Source organism: Vipera ursinii, assembly GCF_947247035.1.
Source record: "Vipera ursinii genome assembly, chromosome: 2".
Classification (NCBI taxonomy): domain Eukaryota; kingdom Metazoa; phylum Chordata; class Lepidosauria; order Squamata; family Viperidae; genus Vipera; species Vipera ursinii.
The window spans coordinates 281593923-281611379 of NC_139513.1; the positions used below are offsets into that span (position 1 = coordinate 281593923).

The 17457-nt window shown below is 45.8% G+C and overlaps 1 protein-coding gene across 1 annotated transcript; it reads left to right on the forward strand.

The window, feature by feature from the left end:
* STARD6 (StAR related lipid transfer domain containing 6) lies at positions 1-15647 on the forward strand (the record flags this gene model as incomplete). The annotated part of the gene is made up of 4 exons (XM_083351177.1): positions 1-212; positions 7163-7289; positions 12349-12466; positions 15382-15647. The coding sequence occupies 4 exons, from the start codon at positions 1-3 to the stop codon at positions 15642-15644; spliced, it is 720 nt and encodes a 239-aa protein (XP_083207303.1). The 3' UTR covers positions 15645-15647.
* Positions 15648-17457: the final 1810 nt, after the last annotated feature.

Sequence of the window (17457 nt, forward strand, 5' to 3'; positions counted from 1 at the left end):
ATGGCGCCGGCTGGACTCGAAGACGCATGCTCCGTCCCTGCCGCGCGCTCATTGGCTCACGCGAGGCAGCGAAGAGCCTGGAACCACAATTCCCAGGAGGCATCGGGGCCGAAGGCATCACAATCCCGGCCGGCCACACCGCCCTCTCCTGCTGCGGTTTCGCAGTTACAGCTGGCAGCCGGGGAGGCGGAGGCGGCGAAAGATGCTCGGAGGTGAGGGCGGGTGCCATGGGCATGGTAGTTATGTCCGGGTATGGGACTTTAATGCCAGGAGAGGGTTGCCTTCGGTCCCTTTCGTCCAAGCCAAGCGGGGATCTCGAGAGACTGGAAGGATCACAACTGCTCGGCACATCTGGAAACGCAGCAGCGTCAAGAAACTCACACAAGACAGTTTGCACTTCTTTCAAAGAAATAAATTTGCCAGCACGGTTTGATGGCAGTTTGTCCCGGAAAAAAACCCAACAAAAAACATTTGATGGAAGTTTGTCCTGGAAAAACCCTTTCCCTGATCTCAGGTATCCTTAGAGTTTGATGGCACAGTCTTAGGACTTCCTGGTGGTTTCCCATCTATTCTGACCCTGCTCAAGTATTAATATGTGCTGAAGAAGAAGAAGAAGAAGAAGAAAGAAGAAGAAGAAGAAGAAGAAGAAGAAGAAGAAGAAGAGACCTTAGAGGTCATCTAGTCCAACCCCCAGCTCAGGCAGGAAACCCTATACCATTTCAGGCAAATGGCTGTCCAGTCTCTTCTTAAAAACTTCCAGTGTTGGAGCATTCACCACCTCTGGAGGCAGGTTGTTCCACTGGTTAATTGTTCTAACTGTCAGGAAGTTTCTCCTTAGTTCTAGGTTGCTTCTCTCTTTGGTTAGTTTCCATCCATTGCTTCTTGCCCTGCTTTCAGGTGCTTTGGAGAATAGCTTGACTCCCTCTTCTTTGTGGCAGCCCCTGAGATATTGGAACACTGCTATCATGTCACCCCTCACTCTTCTCTTTGTTAAACTACACATACCCAATTCCAGCAACCGTTCCCTTTATGTTTTAAAAAACCTGAGCTGGGGTTTAAGAAAATCTCAGGAGCTGGGACTGGAGGATCAAAGGAGCTTTCTAGGAGAAGTCAATAGCAAACCACTTCATGCTGCAGTCAAGAAAACAATATAACATAGGACTCAGGAGGGAACTAATCTTTCGAGGCGTTGTTACAGCTTGACTCACTGAGATATTCACAGATTTCAAAGCCAACAGATTTGAAGTAGTCTGGATTACAAGCATTTCCTGAAAGTAGGATACAGTCATGTGGAAATGTGGTAGAAATATTAGGAAGTAATTTTTGGATGAGTTCACAATAGTCCCCAAACTGGCATACTTCAGCTGTTTTGAGTCTACAAGTGCCAACATTCCCAGACTGGTCATCTTGATTGGAGAATTCTGGGAACTGCTGCCCCAGTTCCCTCTAGACTCTTCTTGTTATTGTTGTTAGTTGCGAAATTGTGTTCGACCCATCGCAACCCCATGGACAACATTCCTCCAGGCCTTCCTGTCCTCTACCATCTTCTGGAGTCCATTTAGGCTCACATCTACTGCTTCAGTGACTCCATCCAGCCACCTCATTCTCTGACGTCCCCTTCTTCTCTTGCCCTCAACCTTTCCCAGCATTAGGCTCTTCTCCAGTGAGTCCTTCCTTCTCATTAGGTGGCCAAAGTATTTGAGTTTCAACTTCAGGATCTGGCCTTCTAAAGAGCAGTGAGGGTTGATCTCCTCTAGGACTGACCGGTTTGAGTGCCTTGCAGTCCAAGGGACTCGCAAGAGTCTTCTCCAGCACCATAGTTCAAAGGCCTCAATTCTTTGGCGCTCAGCCTTTCTTATGGTCCAACTTTCACAGCCGTACATTGCAACTGGAAACACCATAGCCTTGACTATACGCACTTTTGTTGATAGGGTGATGTCTCTGCTTTTTAGTGTGCTGTCTAGATTTGCCATGGCTTTCCTCCCCAGGAGCAAGCATCTTTTAATTTCTTGGCTACAGTTCCTGTCTGCGGTGATCTTGGAGCCCAGGAAAATAAAATCTGTCACTACCTCCATTTCTTCCAAATCTATTTGCCAGGAATTGAGAGGGCCGGATGCCATGATCTTGGTTTTCTTAATGTTTAGTTTCTAGACTCTAGAGGGCATCAAATTGGAGAAGCCTACCCTGGTTCAATATGTGTGTGTGTGTGTGTGTGTGTGTGTGTGTGTGTGCCCGTGTGCTATTGTACACTTTTGCTTAAATACTTGGAATAGAAGTCCTTTGAAGGAACACAGAAGAGAAAATCTCTTGCTGTTGGGATATCCCATGCCATTGATATACGCATTGCTTTGATATCTTCCCAGTTAGATGGCTTATATGAAAAATGCTGAAGACCTCTCCGCAAATGTTTTTTTCTATCTCCATGATACAGAAGGATGGAAAGTGGTAAAATCTACGGTAAGAAAATGTTCTATGTTTGTCTTATTTGAACTAGTTGTCCCTTGCAAATAAAACGAAAAAAGGTGTTAGAGCGCAGAAATACCCTTCTAGGCAGGATGTCCCAAAGGTGCTTCTTCAAAAGGCAACTGGACTTTGTTTTCCTTGAAGACATTTCGCTTCTCATCCAAGAAGCTTCTTCAGTTCTCATCCAAGAACTTTCTTTGGTTTCTTCAGTTCTCCAGAACTGAGGAAGCTTCTTGGATGAGAAGCAAAATATCTTCAAGGAAAAAACAAAGTCCAGTTGCCTTTTGAAAAAGCACCTTTGGGACAACCATGACCTGGATGACTGAAAATCTTCATAGACACTCCTAGGCAGGGTGATACGTAGTTAATTCTAAGAAAATACAGAAAGCTTTGTTCAATAAATTATTGGGGCAAACAGGCAATTGAAATTAAGGTACTTAGACTTGTAATTCAGTTTCTGAAATAACTTTGATTCCTTTTATTCAGCATATGCATTTATTTAGGAATACGTTTCCTTGCAGTGTATGCAGTTTTGCTAGTAGGAATAAAATAATATTTTATGCAGTTAAAATTATATGGATATTGCAGACAGACAGATGGTTAATTCCTGTTCCCTTTCTTCTCTGTTTGAGAAACATATGGATATCCTGGCCAAACCTTCAACGGAATTTCCAGGAGTCCTGTAAGTATCAAGTTTTGATTTTTGGTTACCCACCCAGAGCTATGGAAAAGCAGCATCAGCAAGCAGGAAGCTCTAAAAGATGTTTCTCCATTCTAAGAAGCGCAAAAGAAGGATGCATTAACAACCAGACACAGAATAATAGGATTCCACGTGTAGTAATCAAGGAGTCCTGGTTTGACATATTCGTCAGTTGAGGAGTCAAATATCTCATGAAACTAAGTACAGATAGTCTTTGATTTACGAACACAATTGAGTCCCAGATTTCTATTGCTAAGCAAGACAATTGTTAATGTTGCAAGATCCAATCTGGGTCGGTCACTGGTGTTAGGCATATGGTGTTAGCCTACAATGTTGGGTTGAAAATATATTAACCATAATGCTATGTCTTTAAGAAGTTGATTGGCCAATGGGTGTGTAAGTGTTCTCATGGCCATAAGAGGAAGCTAGTAACGTAGCTTCTCTCTCTGAATTCACTGATATCTACTATTACTGTTTTTGCTCAGCTGTTGGTTTACTACTGTTGTAAACCTGAACTGTGTATTGACCTCTGGACCGGTAAGAAGACTTTGTAGTTTGGATTACTCCTTGGACTGTTGCTATTGTGTATGACCTGGACTGTTTATTTTTGACTGTGCATTTTTGTTTTTACACCACCCTCAAAGTAAAATACTTTTTGCTTTTACAACTCAGTGTACTCCTGTGTGTGACTCTTGCTGCTCTCAGTACCCTTCCTTGTCTGTGCAACTCTTTGGTAGCACAAGGAGACCTCTGCACAACAAATTCCTTAACAACTGGGACAGAGGTTTAGTCTTCTGAGCTTTTGGACTCATGCTGGAGCCCATCCTCAGGGAATTTCTCTCTACCAGAATGTGTGCTTTAGACTATTCTTTGTTTTGGATTTATGTGGTGCCTTCCTATTGATAGATTGGTATGTTGATGGCCGGTGATTGGAGTACATAGTTTCAGAACTAAAGAAGCTTCTTGGAGGAGAAGCAAAATGTCTTCAAGAAAAACAAAAAAAGTCCAGTTGCCTCGTGAAAAAGCATCTTTGGAATATATAGTTTGCATTTCTTGTATCAGATGAGAAGAGCACATCTTTCTCCTTCTGTCCTGGCCACTTTTTACAGAGGCATGATTGAGAGCGTTTTAACAAACTGCATCACTGTTTGGTTTGGGGGTGCCTCAGATAGAAGGTCCATACAGAGGGTGGTAAGGACAGCTGAGATTATAGGAATTTCATTTTCCATTATTCAGGATACTGCTTGTAAGCACTATGTGCTTAGAGCTCCAAGCATTGTTAGAGACCCCACACAACCACTTCATGGTCTGTTTCTGTTGCTCCCCTCTGGGAGGAGGTTTTGAAATATTTATAGCAGAACTACTAGGCTCGTGATTCATGTAGTCCTCAACTTACCACCATAATTGAGACCATAATTATGGTCATAAGTTTTGATTCTAAGTTGAGGCTGGAAAGTTAATACAACCCAGGTGGCTAGAAAGGCCCAACAGAGGCTTCACTTTCTCAGAGTCTTGCGGAAGAACAGGGTAGAACAACGGCTAATGACCCTCTTTTACCGGTCTACTATAGAGAGCGTCCTCTCGTATGGTATTGTGGTTTGGTATGCTGGTCTGACAGCCGCGAATAGGAAAGTATTACAGAGGGTGGTAAGTACAGCACAAGACATTGTGGACTGTCCCCTGACACCACTGGATGACATTGCCAGGGCTCGTTGCCTTGGAAGAGTGAGGAAAATTCTCAGGGATGACTCACACCCTGGACGGTATCTCTTTACTCTCCTACCATTGGGTAGGAGATATAGGAGTATAGCCAGCTGCACCAACAGGCTGAAAAACAGCTTTTATCCGTGGGCTGTAAGGCTTTTGAACGGGAAATAATTTTTATAAACTTTATGCAGAATTGACTTGCGAGGCCGGTGTGTGGTGCAATTAGTTCACAAGGTGTAATAAGATGGAGGGTTTGTTGTCACTGTGAGTTGGGGGGTGGGAGCACAAAGGGAGGCTCAGCTAATCTCAATGTATACATGGTTGTACTTTGACAATAAAGGTTCATTCATTCATGTAAACGAAAGTAATCTTCTGACCTTTTCTGTGATGGTCACTAAGCAAACACTACAATCGCTAAGCAAATACAGTGGGCTTTAAGCAGATACTGCAGTGAATCCATTCATTTGAATGAGGTTTTTTTTGTTTGCCAGAAATGGCAAAAAATATCAGGAACTGTGGTCACATGACCGTGGAACACCGTAACAAGTCATAAAGCTCACCCACCCAAAATTTAATCACATGACTAACTGCAGTGATTCACTTAACAACTGTGGCAAGAAAGGTTGTAAAATGGAGCAAAACTCACTTAAGAACTGTCTTGCTTAGCGACAGAAATTTGGGATTGAATTGTCATAAGTCGAGGACTAGATGTAAGGGCTAATGTTTTGGAGCTGGTATATTTGGCTTCCTTCTTTTTGGTGTCCAGGAAAGAAAAGATTGGTTGTGGGAAGAAGAAAAAATACAACAGTGCTGCCTTCCATCATCTGTCCTATTTAGACTTAGAAAAGAGTTGTTCTTTCCTTCCACCCTCAAAAAATTCTTTTTCCTTGTTCCTTTTCTTCTTGGTAACAAGTAGAGAACTCAAGTCCTTGAGAAGGACTTGATAGAGGGATAAAAAAAATGCCAAATGCAATCTAAAACAGGGGTCCCCAAGCCCCAGGCTGCGGCCCACCACCGGGCTGTGACCCACTCAGAACCACGCTGCAGAGATGAGCGTGCTCGCACGCACAGCTCTACAGGTAGTCCTTGACTTACAACAGTTCATTTAGTGATTGTTCAAAGTTACCATGGCATCGAAAAGGGTGATTTTTCACACTGACGACTGTTGCAGCATTCCCATGGTCACGTGATCAAACTTCAGATGCTTGGCAGGTGGTTCCTATTTATGATGGTTGCATTGTCCCGGGGTCATGTGAACACCTTTTTCAAGCCAAGTCAGTGGGGAATCCAGATTCACTTAACAACCATGTTACTGTTGTGACTCAGGGCCAGCCTGTGGGTCCGACAGCCGGCTCCGATGTATCGGAGGACTCAGATGTGGGGGAGGAGGGAAACGAACCGGCTGATGATGATTTGGAGACTTTGCAAAGTCCTCAGCCGGGAACCTCTGCTCAGCTGTGTGAGCCCGAGAGTGCGGAGGATGATGACCCACAGCTGGCCCTGTTCAAGGACGCCCGACGCAGGAGGCAGTCGAGCAGGGACAAACAAAGAAAGGCTATGGGACTCCTCGGGAGGAGGCACAGGGAGACCACGCCCTGAGCTCTCTATAAAAGGAGTGTTTGGGGAGGGGCTGGTTGCTGAAAGCAACTCTTTTGCTTGAGAGATAAGCTCTTGTGTGTTTACTATTAAATCTTGGCAGAAGCCTTTTAGCCTTGGACACTTTCCAGTCTCTTCTTTTGAAATAGGGGTTGAGAGAAGAGGGCTGGTTCAGAACAGTTACCAGCTTAATGCATGCAATGATTCGCTTAACAACTGTGGCAAGAAAAATCGTAAAGTAGGGCAAACTCACTTAACAAATCTTACACTTGGTAACATAGAATTTGGGCTCAATTGTGGTCATAACTCGAGGACTACCTGTACTCCATTTGTGTGAGCAGCGGACTTGTGGGCCTGCCACTTGCACAAATGGAGCTGCGTGCACTCTCTCCCCCACTACTTTTGTGTAACCATTCCCTCTCATCTGGGGTCCCCAAAGCCGAAAAGGTTGGGGATCGCTGGTTTAAAGCATCTGGCTGACTGTGCAATCAACCACAAAATAATACATTTATTTATCAAGTGCATACGCCCCCCAGCTCTTAGCAACCCTCACTTTAACAGAAGGAGTGTACAAAATCCCCAAAACATTTCCTTCCCCACTACAATTTATCCCTATAATATATTTAGAAAGACCTTTCCTCACAGATGTATTGCAATCCTCGCCAGTTCAATTAACACTGAAATATTTGTTTCCAGATACCGGACTGAAGTGTCACTGGAGATACCCTCTGACAAATTATTCCCCTTTGTTTACCTGCCTGAGTATCGCAGCAAATGGGACAAATCGTTGCAGTCATATAAACTTGTAGAAACAATTGACCAGGTGAGATAAGGGAGGGCGGCTGCATGCTGCAATTAAGCTGTATGTCTTTTTCATAGAATAGCCGTTTCTAGGAAAACTGAACAATTAGCATAACTATTAGCAGACTTTGACGGGGATGTTATTTGAGGATATAGATCAGGGGTGGGGAAATCTGGCCCCTTTATGGCTTGTGAACTTCAACTCCCAAAATTCCTGAGCCACCACTTTATCCCACAGTGCATATTGTTCTTGCACAGACTTCAACTGTGGACTTCAACTCCCAGAATTCCTGAGCCACTATGGCTGGCTCAGGAATTCTGGGAGTTGAAGTCCACAAGTAATAAAACTCATAAAAGATATCCTTTATTGTCTGGAAAACTAGGTAAAGGTTCAATCTAGGCTAAAATACCTTTTGCATGATGATAATGTACTTTATAGCTCTTCCTCTGGTTTCACAAGGTCACTGCCACATACCACTACAGCAGGGGTGGGGAACAATGACCCTTTTATGACTTATGGACTTCAGCTCCCAGAATTCCTGAGCCAGCCATACTGGTTCAGGAATTTTGGGATTTGAGGTCCACAGTTAAAGTCTGTGCAAGAAAAATATGTACTGTAGGATAAAGTGGAAAACCAAAGCTGCATTTATTTATTTATTTATTTTAATCCCATTTATATCTCGCCCTTCTCCGAAGACTCAGGGCGGCTTAAAAATTATGCAAAAAACTATGATGTATTTGGTTTTGTTAACTTGCTTTAATTTGCTTTTTGGGTTCATCTACATATTTATCAAACATAGTTTTAAAAAATTGTGACTAGGCATGAAGTAGGTTCTCTATTTTCTTTCACCTTGTAACTGAAGTGCGTAATTGGCTGGCTGCTTCATTAAAATCATCTATACATTATCGTGTTACATGAAAAAACACAATTTGCCTAGGTTCGCACAATATGCAGAGTCTGTTTAAATCTAATATCTGCATAGACCTACCACTATGATCCTGAAAAGCCTGCTCCTTCTCCATTTTGGGAGCATGGTGCAGTGTTTTCCAACCCTGGCAATTTAAGATGCATGGACTTCCAACTTCCGCAATTTCCCAGCCACCATATTAGCTGGAGAATTCTGAGAGTTGAAGTTCACACATTTTAAATTTTCCAATGTTTAAAAATATTGGTGTAATGAGTGACAGAAAACAGTATAAGAATTGGAAAATTGGAAGAGACCTTGGAGGTCTTCTAGTCCAACCACCTGTTCAAGCAGAAGACTCTATACAGTGGCGTAGCGTGGCGGGTGCAGGGGGGGCCGGCCGCACCGGGCGCAACATCTGGGGGGGCGCGCTCGCACTGAGCTGCTCAGGGAGTCCGACGCCCAGTTAGACACGAGTTTTGGCGCGTCTCCAAGAGGTTGGGTTCTCCCGCGAGCGTCTGCAGATGTGAGTCCGGCTTCTCCGCCCCCCCTGGCCCGGCCCAGCCCAGCCCAGCCTAGCGAGAGTTGTGGAGGCGGTGGCCAGCCAGCCTCACTCTGCCTCTGCCAGCCGTTGCTCCAGGCTGCTCGCTCACCGGGTCTCTCCGCTGCGCCGCGCGTAACGGGGCGCGCGTAAAAGCGCGGCGCGCCTAAAAGTGGGGTGCTGCTGCTGCACCGGGGAGCCCCCCTGGAAAAGAATCGGCTGTGCCTTCTGGGTCCTGAAACACAAGTGTCTGTGTGGGGGCCCCAAGGGCTGCACAGAGTTGGCTTGGCTCCGTTCTCGAGCTGCTCTTTCTTGCAAAGCGAAATGAGTCCGGCAGGTGAGATGGGCGGCCACATAAACTGAATAAAATAAATAGAAGCGGCCAACTCTCCGCCCAGGCTCAGGCCAACCGCAAGCGCCCCGCAGGCACCCTGGCAGGTTTGGCCGAGCGAAGACGGACCCGCTGGCCGTCCGGCCTAGCTTCGTGCGCATGCGTAGCTTTATTTAGCGGGGCTCACGTGCGAGCTTGAATGCAGCGGCTCTTGCAGGTCGGAGCCCCGCCCAGCCGCCCTCGAGAGGGACCCGGAAGCATCCCGCATGCGCGCGACTCTTCTTGGAAAGTCTACGCCGCTGCAGGGCGCGTCTTTTCAGCAGTGCCGTGACGTCACCGCCCGCCCGCCCCTCTATTTCCGCTTCCGGTTGCCTTGCCCCGGGTGCTGACAACCCATGCTACGCCACTGACTCTATATCAGAGGTCTTCAAACTTGGCGCTTTTATGACTTGTGGACTTCAACTCCCAGAATTCCTCAGCCAGCTTGACTGGCTGAGGAATTCTGGGAGTTGAAGTCCACAAGTCATAAAAGGACCAAGTTTGAAGACCCCTGCTCTATACAATTCCAGACAAATGGCTGTTCAGTCTCTTCTTAAAAGTCTTCAATGATGAAGCGCCCGCAACTTCTGTAGGCATGCTATTCCACTGGTTAATTGTTCTCACTGTTAGGAAACCTAACCGATTTGTTACTTTATGCTTTAGTGTTTTATGTAAATACCCATGTAAATATGGATTAATTCAATAATCAAGTTAGACATGTTTGAGCATAGCTAATGAGTTTGGTCCAGAGATAGAATTCTTTCTAAAAATACAAGAAAAGTTCTTTCAACGAATCATGGAAACCTTTGCTAAAAGAACCAACCATATCTATAAACAGAGTTTTGGCACTCAACTATTCTACTTTAGGGCCATCTAATGTTTGGCATCATCAAACAGAATTTGTCTTCTGCATAGCAGATTTGCTGATTAGTGACAAGCAGGATGTAGAAATGTAAAGTCCTCTGTAAATTAATAGCAGGTCGTATTCTTTATAGGCACATAAAGAATATTTGTTCTCTGTCAATTATATGTAGTGCCTCAGTTTATTCAGTGAAGAATTACAGTGAATAGTGTTTAAGTCACTGCCTGGTAGTTCATACTGTACATAAAAATGGCTTTACAAACCTAGTTTTTAAGTAAGGCCCACAGATGGGCAATAAAAAATATCTCAGGCTAAAAAGATTGGATAGTTTGATTTACACTTTCCCCCTCCCTAAGTTGACACCCTACCTGTTTTAATTTGCAAGGCAGCATGTAATTACTTCTCCACCCTCATCGCGTCCGCAGATAATCGTCCGGCCGCCTTGTTTAGGGTGACTCGCTCCCTTCTTAATCAGGAGGTGAGGGAGGATCCCTTGCAGGGTCGTGCCGAGGAGTTTAGTCAACATCTGTCGGATAAAATCGCTCGGATTCGGACCGGTTTGGACTCCAGCTGGGCAGAGTCTGGCGATCAGGACACGGGCGGTCTTGTCAATGTTATCTGGGAGGAGTTTGATTCTGTGACCCCTGATGAAGTGGACAGGATTATGGGGAAGCTGAGTTCCACCACATGTTTATTGGATCCGTGCCCTTCTTGGCTGGTTTATGCAGCTAGGGAGAGGACACGAGGCTGGCTCCAGGCGGTTATATCTGCTTCTTTGAGCGAGGGTTATTTCCCCACCATCTTGAAGGAGGCGGTGGTGAGACCTCTCCTCAAGAAGCCTGCCTTGGACCCAGCTGTATTGAACAACTTTCGTCCAGTCTCCAACCTTCGCTTTCTTGCGAAGGTTGTCGAGAGTGTGGTGGCGCATCAGCTCCCTCTGGTCCTGGATGAAGCGGATTATCTGGACCCTTACCAATCGGGTTTCAGGCCCGGGCACAGCACGGAGACGGCATTGGTCGCTCTGGTGAATGATCTCTGGAGGGCTCGGGATAGGGGATATTCCTCTGTCCTAGTCCTATTAGACCTCTCGGCGGCTTTCGATACCATCGACCATGGTATCCTGCTGCGGCGTCTCAGGGGACTGGGAGTGGGAGGCACGGTTTTTCAGTGGTTCTCCTCCTATCTCCTGGGACGCTCGCAGTCGGTGTTGGCAGGGGGGCAGAGGTCGACCCCTAGGACTCTCGCCTTCCTCAGAGGTCGGTCCTCTCGCCTCTCCTGTTCAACATCTATATGAAACCGCTGGGTGAGATCATTCGTGGTTTTGGAGTTGGGTATCATCAATATGCTGATGATACCCAACTTTTTATTTCGACCCCAAACCACCCCAGTGATGCCCTCGCTGTGATGTCCCGTTGCCTGGAGGCGGTTCGGGTCTGGATGGGGAGGAACAGACTTCAGCTCAACCCTGACAAGACTGAGTGGCTGTACATTCCGGCTTCCCGGGACACCTGGGATGTTCCATCTCTTTCTATGGGGGGTGAGCTTTTACCCCCTGTGGATAGGGCTCGCAACTTGGGAGTCCTCCTAGATTCACGACTCACTTTGGAGGATCATATAGTGGCCGTGACTAGTGGGGCTTTTGCCCAGGTTCGCCTGGTGCACCAGTTGCGGCCCTATCTGGACCGGGAGGCCTTATGTACGGTCACTCATGCGCTCGTGACCTCTCGCCTAGACTACTGTAATGCTCTCTACATGGGGCTTCCCTTGAAGACTACTCGGAGGCTCCAACTGGTACAGAATGCGGCCGCGAGAGTTGTCTTGGGAGTTTCCCGGTACTCCCATGTTACACCTTTGCTCCGTGAGCTGCATTGGTTACCAGTTGTCTTCCGGGTAAGGTTCAAGGTTTTGGTTATGATCTTTAAGTCCCTACATGGCATGGGTCCGCGATACCTCGAGGACCACCTGCTGCCGGCGTCGACTCCCCTCCGCCCTGTGCGCGCCCACAGAGAGGGCCTCCTCAGGGTGCCTCCTGTCAAGGAATGTCGACTGGTGGCCCCCAGGGGGAGGGCCTTCTCTGTGGGTGCTCCGGCATTATGGAACCAACTGCCGGTTGAGCTCCGGACGGCATCAGACCTCCGATCCTTCCGTCGCGGGTTGAAGACCCATTTATTTGAACTAGCGGGTCTGGCCTGATGGGGGTACATGGGTTTTTTATAGGCTTGTTTTATTATTCTTGTTTTAACTTGGGCATTGATTTAATTGTCTTTTAATTTTTGTATTGTCATTTATATTTATGCCTGTGAACCGCCCTGAGTCCCTTTGGGAGAAGGGCGGTATAGAAATCTCAATAAATTAAATTAAATTAAATTTTCATTTGTGGACTTTTTTTTAATTAAATCATAGGACACTTTCATTTATCGCAGTATTACCCACAGTTATGGCTTTGGAATGATTTCGCCAAGAGATTTTGTCTACATGCTGCACGTAAAAACCTATGATGGAAGTTTAAAGACAACAAACTGTAAGTAATTGTTTACTTGGAGAAGATAAAAATTACAGTGTTTAAGTGATAAATGTGTGTGCAGGTACAAATATTCAGGAAAGAGAAGATCTATGCAATTGGTTTAATAACTACAGTTGCAAGAAAAAGTATGTGAACCCTTTGGGATTATGTGGTTTTTTGCATGAATTGGCCATAAAATGCACTCTAAACGTCATGTAAGTCACAACAATAGAAAAACACAGTCTGCTTAAAATAATACTACACAAACATTAGCTGTTGTCATGCTTTAATTGAAGATAAGATGGAAACATTCACAGTGCAGGGTGGAAAAAGTATGTGAACCTTTGGACTTAATAACTGGTTGACCCTCGTTTGGCAGCAATAACCTCAACCAAACGTTTCCTGTAGTTGCAGATCAGACCTGCACAACGATCTGGAGTGATTTTGGACCACTCCTCTGCACAAAACTGTTTCAGTGTAGCAATATTCTTGGGGTGTCTTAAGGTCATGCCACAGCATTTCAATCAGGTTGAGGTCAGGACTCTGACTGGGCCACTCCAGAAGGCGTATTCTGTTCTGTTGAAGCCATTGTTTTGTTGAATTACTTGTATGCTTTGGGTCATTGTCCTGTTGCATCACCCATCCTCTGCAGAGCTTCAGTTGGCAGACAGATGATGCTACATTTTCCTGCAAAATGTCCTGATAAACTCTGGAATTCATTTTCCCATCAATGACAACAATCCGTCCAGGCCCTGAGGCAGCAAAGCAGCCCCAAACCATGATGCTCCCTCCACCATGTTTTACAGTGGGGATTAGGTTTTGATGTTGGTGTGCTGTGCCATTTTTTTTTTCCACACATAGTGTTGTGTGTTTTTCCCAAACAACTCAATTTTGGTTTCATCCGTCCACGTTTGAAGTTTGCAAAAGAGCACCTGGATGTTCCACAGCACTACTGGCAAAATATACTGTGGACAGATGAAACCAAAATTGAGTTGTTTGGGAAAAACACACAACACTATGTGTGGAGAAAAAAAGGCACAGCACACCAACATCAAAACCTAATCCCCACTGTAAAACATGGCGGAGAGAGCATCATGGTTTGGGGCTGCTTTGCTTTAAAATCCACACATCTTAAACTTGTGCTAAGGCTGACAAACACTGTTCTGAATGGTAAATTCTTTAAGAAGTCAATTTCACCTTTTCATTCAGGGGTGTCAAACTCGCCACGTCACGTGACATATCGTGATGTATCGTGACTTTTTTTCCCATTGCCAGAGGTGGAGTGGGCGCGGTTTCAGCATGACGCATCCAGCCCGTGGGCCGGCAATTTGACACCTGTTTTAATTTGTTCCATTTACTCAGAAAGTAGTTTCTGAGGACTCATGGGGTATAAGATTTCCTCTACCACAGATCAGGGGTGTCCAACCTTGGCAACTTTTAAGACTTGCGGACTTCAACTTCCAGAATTGCCCAGCCAGCCAAGTCTGAAAGTTGCCAAGATTGGAAACCCCTGATGCAGACCATGTCATCACCCTATCTTTTATGTCAGAGTTTATCAGAGGGACTGTCAGATGGGGTCTACAATAACTGGGTGCCGCCAACTCGCCATGGGACAAGAGTTACACTAATACTGAAGAAATAGTCTAATCGAAACATTAAAGAAAGGATGAAAAAGGAGGGAACAAAATAAAATGTGAACTATAAAAGATAAAAAAAAATTAAAATAATTATTTAAAATAATTAGATTGAATATAGTTGAATTGTTCTATAGTAAGTTGTCCCATAGGGATGCGGTGGCTCAGTGGGTTAAGACGCTGAGCTTGTTGATCAGAAGGTCGGCAGTTTGGCGGGTCGAATCCCGAGTGCCGTGTAGCAGAGTGAGCGCCTGTTACTCGTCCCAGCTTCTGCCAACCTAGCAGTTCGAAAGCACATAAAAATGCAAGTAGTAAAATAGGGACCACTACGGTGGGAAGGTAACAGCGTTCTGTGCGCCTTTGGCGTCTAGTCATGCCGGCCACATGACCATGGAGATGTCCTTGGACAAGCGCTGGCTCTTCAGCTTTGAAATGGGAGATGAGCACCGGCCCCTAGAGTTGGAAACGACTAGCACGCACGGGGAACCTTTACCTTTATCTTTAAGTTGTCCCATGGTGAATTGGCTATGGCGAGTTGGACATGGCTAGTTGACTGTGGCGAGTTGTCCCATTCTGGTCATGTGTGTTGTGCTGGCTAAAAATACTCATTTTCTTACTAAGTTTACTTAGAATTAAAGGTCCTACACTTCTTGATGGTCTCAGGCTCCCCCCCAAAAAGCTACACAAACTCCCATGTATGGATACATAAACACCTTTTCCTTCAACTTCAATAAACTGCATGGTCTGTGGTTGAATAAAATCTGATTTCATATTTGAATGGCTTTCAGATTCAGACGGCTTGGCTGTTTAAACAGAGTTCAACATCTGCTTTGTTCTCTCTTATAGCTATCAGTGTGGCTTATCCCGATTTACCTCCAACTTCAGCTTATATTCGGGGCACTACTTTCACTTCCGGCTATGCCTGTCTTCCACTACCAGAGTAAGGATTTTGAGCTGCTTAATTGCAGGTGGTTTTATTTCTGGAAAAACATTTCACCTGAAAGCTGGAAGCACTCTACATAGACCTGACTCTGTTGATTTTACAGAAGTGCCAAATGCTGACTTGATATTACTACCTGAATGTGTGCATGTAACTCTTTCTGCACCCATCTTTAAAGAGCTTCCGGGAGAAAGCAGAGACTTGCAAACCCAAAGTTTATTTGAGTGCTGCAAGCCAAGCTTAAACTGTGATCAGATGGGTCAGATGGAGAAGTTTGGAGGGAGGGAACCAGCAGAATCTTATCGATCGCCTTCTGGGGAAGAGAAGCAGGAAAAGGCCAAACTGATTCCTGTACTTAGCAGAGGTTGAAATCCATCAACTGATTACTTCACACTGGATTCAAAGAAGATGGGGAGGGAGGCTCCTCAGAACTCTTATTGATAAAACCCCATTCTTCTCTTTTAGGAACCCAGAGCACAGCAGACTTAAGGTTATCGTCCAGGTGGATTTGGGAGGCTATCTATTGCCTTCGGTGATCGATTCCGTTATGCCCATGAGCCTCATAAACTTTGTGACCGATTGCAAGGCTGGATTTAAGATGTTAGAGCTAACAGGGACATAAAAACCTTGCCAGAGGATGTAAGAAAGCTTTTCTTCAATACATAGCAGGCCCACGTTTGGTCTAATGTCAAGAAGAGATAGGCAAGCTTCTTGGGGTCGAGAACTTCACTCAACATTTGGGGACAGGGATTTTGGTTTTTTTTTTCCCCTTCCCATCCCCTTCCATCTTTGGAGAAAAGGATATTGTCAATTTGGGGGAAATAATATTGTCAGTTTGTAGTGTTTCCCATCTCAACATAGCAGGGAGTCATTCAGCTACCGTATTTTCCGGCATATAAGACGACTGGGCGTATAAGACGACCCCCAACTTTTGAGATGATTTTCATGGGTTAAAGTCTTATACACCGGAAAATACGGGTAAGTAGGAAGTCAGGGCTGCTTCTCAATTAGGTGAAGGTTTTGAGCTTTTGGCCTCGAGATCAGCTTTGCTCTGCCTCGCCTAAACCTCGTCTCCTCTCGCGTTGGCGCCCCCTTCTACTTCAGCCACACACGCTGGCTGTTTCGGCCAGGAGCGACGAGCATTGTGACCCAACACTTCGGGAAGGCACCAGATCTGAAAGAAGGCGGTTCTTTCCGTAGGTTAGTTAATGAAAAGGGCGGCGGAGGGCGGGTGGTGGTGGTGAAAGAAACGGGCTCAGCCCTGAGCCGCAAGTTTGAGATTCCCTCAAAGAAAGCCCCGAGTTTCCAAGTAACTAGAAACCAGAAGGAGCCCTGCGTGGCACTGAGATCGAGAAGCCCATTTACCCCCCCCCCCCTGCATTTTGCTGTGCTTTTCTAAAGTTTTCCAAGAAAATGCAAACTCGGGGTTTTTCCTCCTTTCACTTGCATAAGTTATCGCTGGAGTATACAGAAAGGGGAAAAAGAAATAAAGGGGAAAAACCCTGCACATATTATATTTATTTTTCAAAAGGCCGCCTTCTACTTCAGGGCGGAGGGGCGATCCCGGGTTGCTGAAGCCCCAGCGCCAGCTTTCCTCTGCAGTCTGCCTGTCGCAATTCCTGGGTGTTGCTGTAGGTCTGGCCACGGCACCACGCCCTGAAGTTGAACTCCCAGGGTCAGGTGAAGCTCAGCTCCGCGCGAACATGTCAGGTCAGCCTCCGCCTGGCTTCCCGTGCTCCCTTGAGCTCTCGTGCTCGCTGAGCGCTGGCGGCCCGGTACGCACTTGACTCCTGCTCCCTTCCAAAAAAAAAAGGGGGGGTCTGCTGCCCTAGGACGCCAGTAAGCTAGAGCCTCAGCCTCGGTTGGGCTGGTCGGTTTATTTATGAGGTCGTCTTTCGCCATTCTCGAGCGCTGGATTTGTCCGTTTCCATTAACGTCTCTGCTCCTGAGGATTTACTATTTTCCGGCGTATAAGGCGACTGGGCGTATAAGATGACCCCCAACTTTTGAGAAGATTTTCATGCATTAAAAAGTCCTCTTATATGCCGGAAAATACGGTAGTTTTTCAGCAGTTGTGGTCAGAAGAGGCTTCAGAGGCCAACCAAAAAGGATGGGCATTTCATGCGATTTCACATGGCCAATTCCTGATATAAAGAACTAAAGGCACCTTGATTTATGACCGTAACTGAACTTGAACTTCGGGTTAAGTAGTCACCATGTGACCCTGATTTTGCAACCTTTCTTGTAACTGTGTGTGAACCCAGTGGCCCGAATAAACAATGGATTCGCTTAATGACCACAGTGTTCGCTTTACGACTGCTGTGTTCACATAATAACCGTTGCAGAAAAGGTTGTAAAATTGAGCACGGCCACGTGGTGACCCGCTTAACAACCATCACGTCTTACAACTGAAATTGTGGGCTTAACCACGGCCA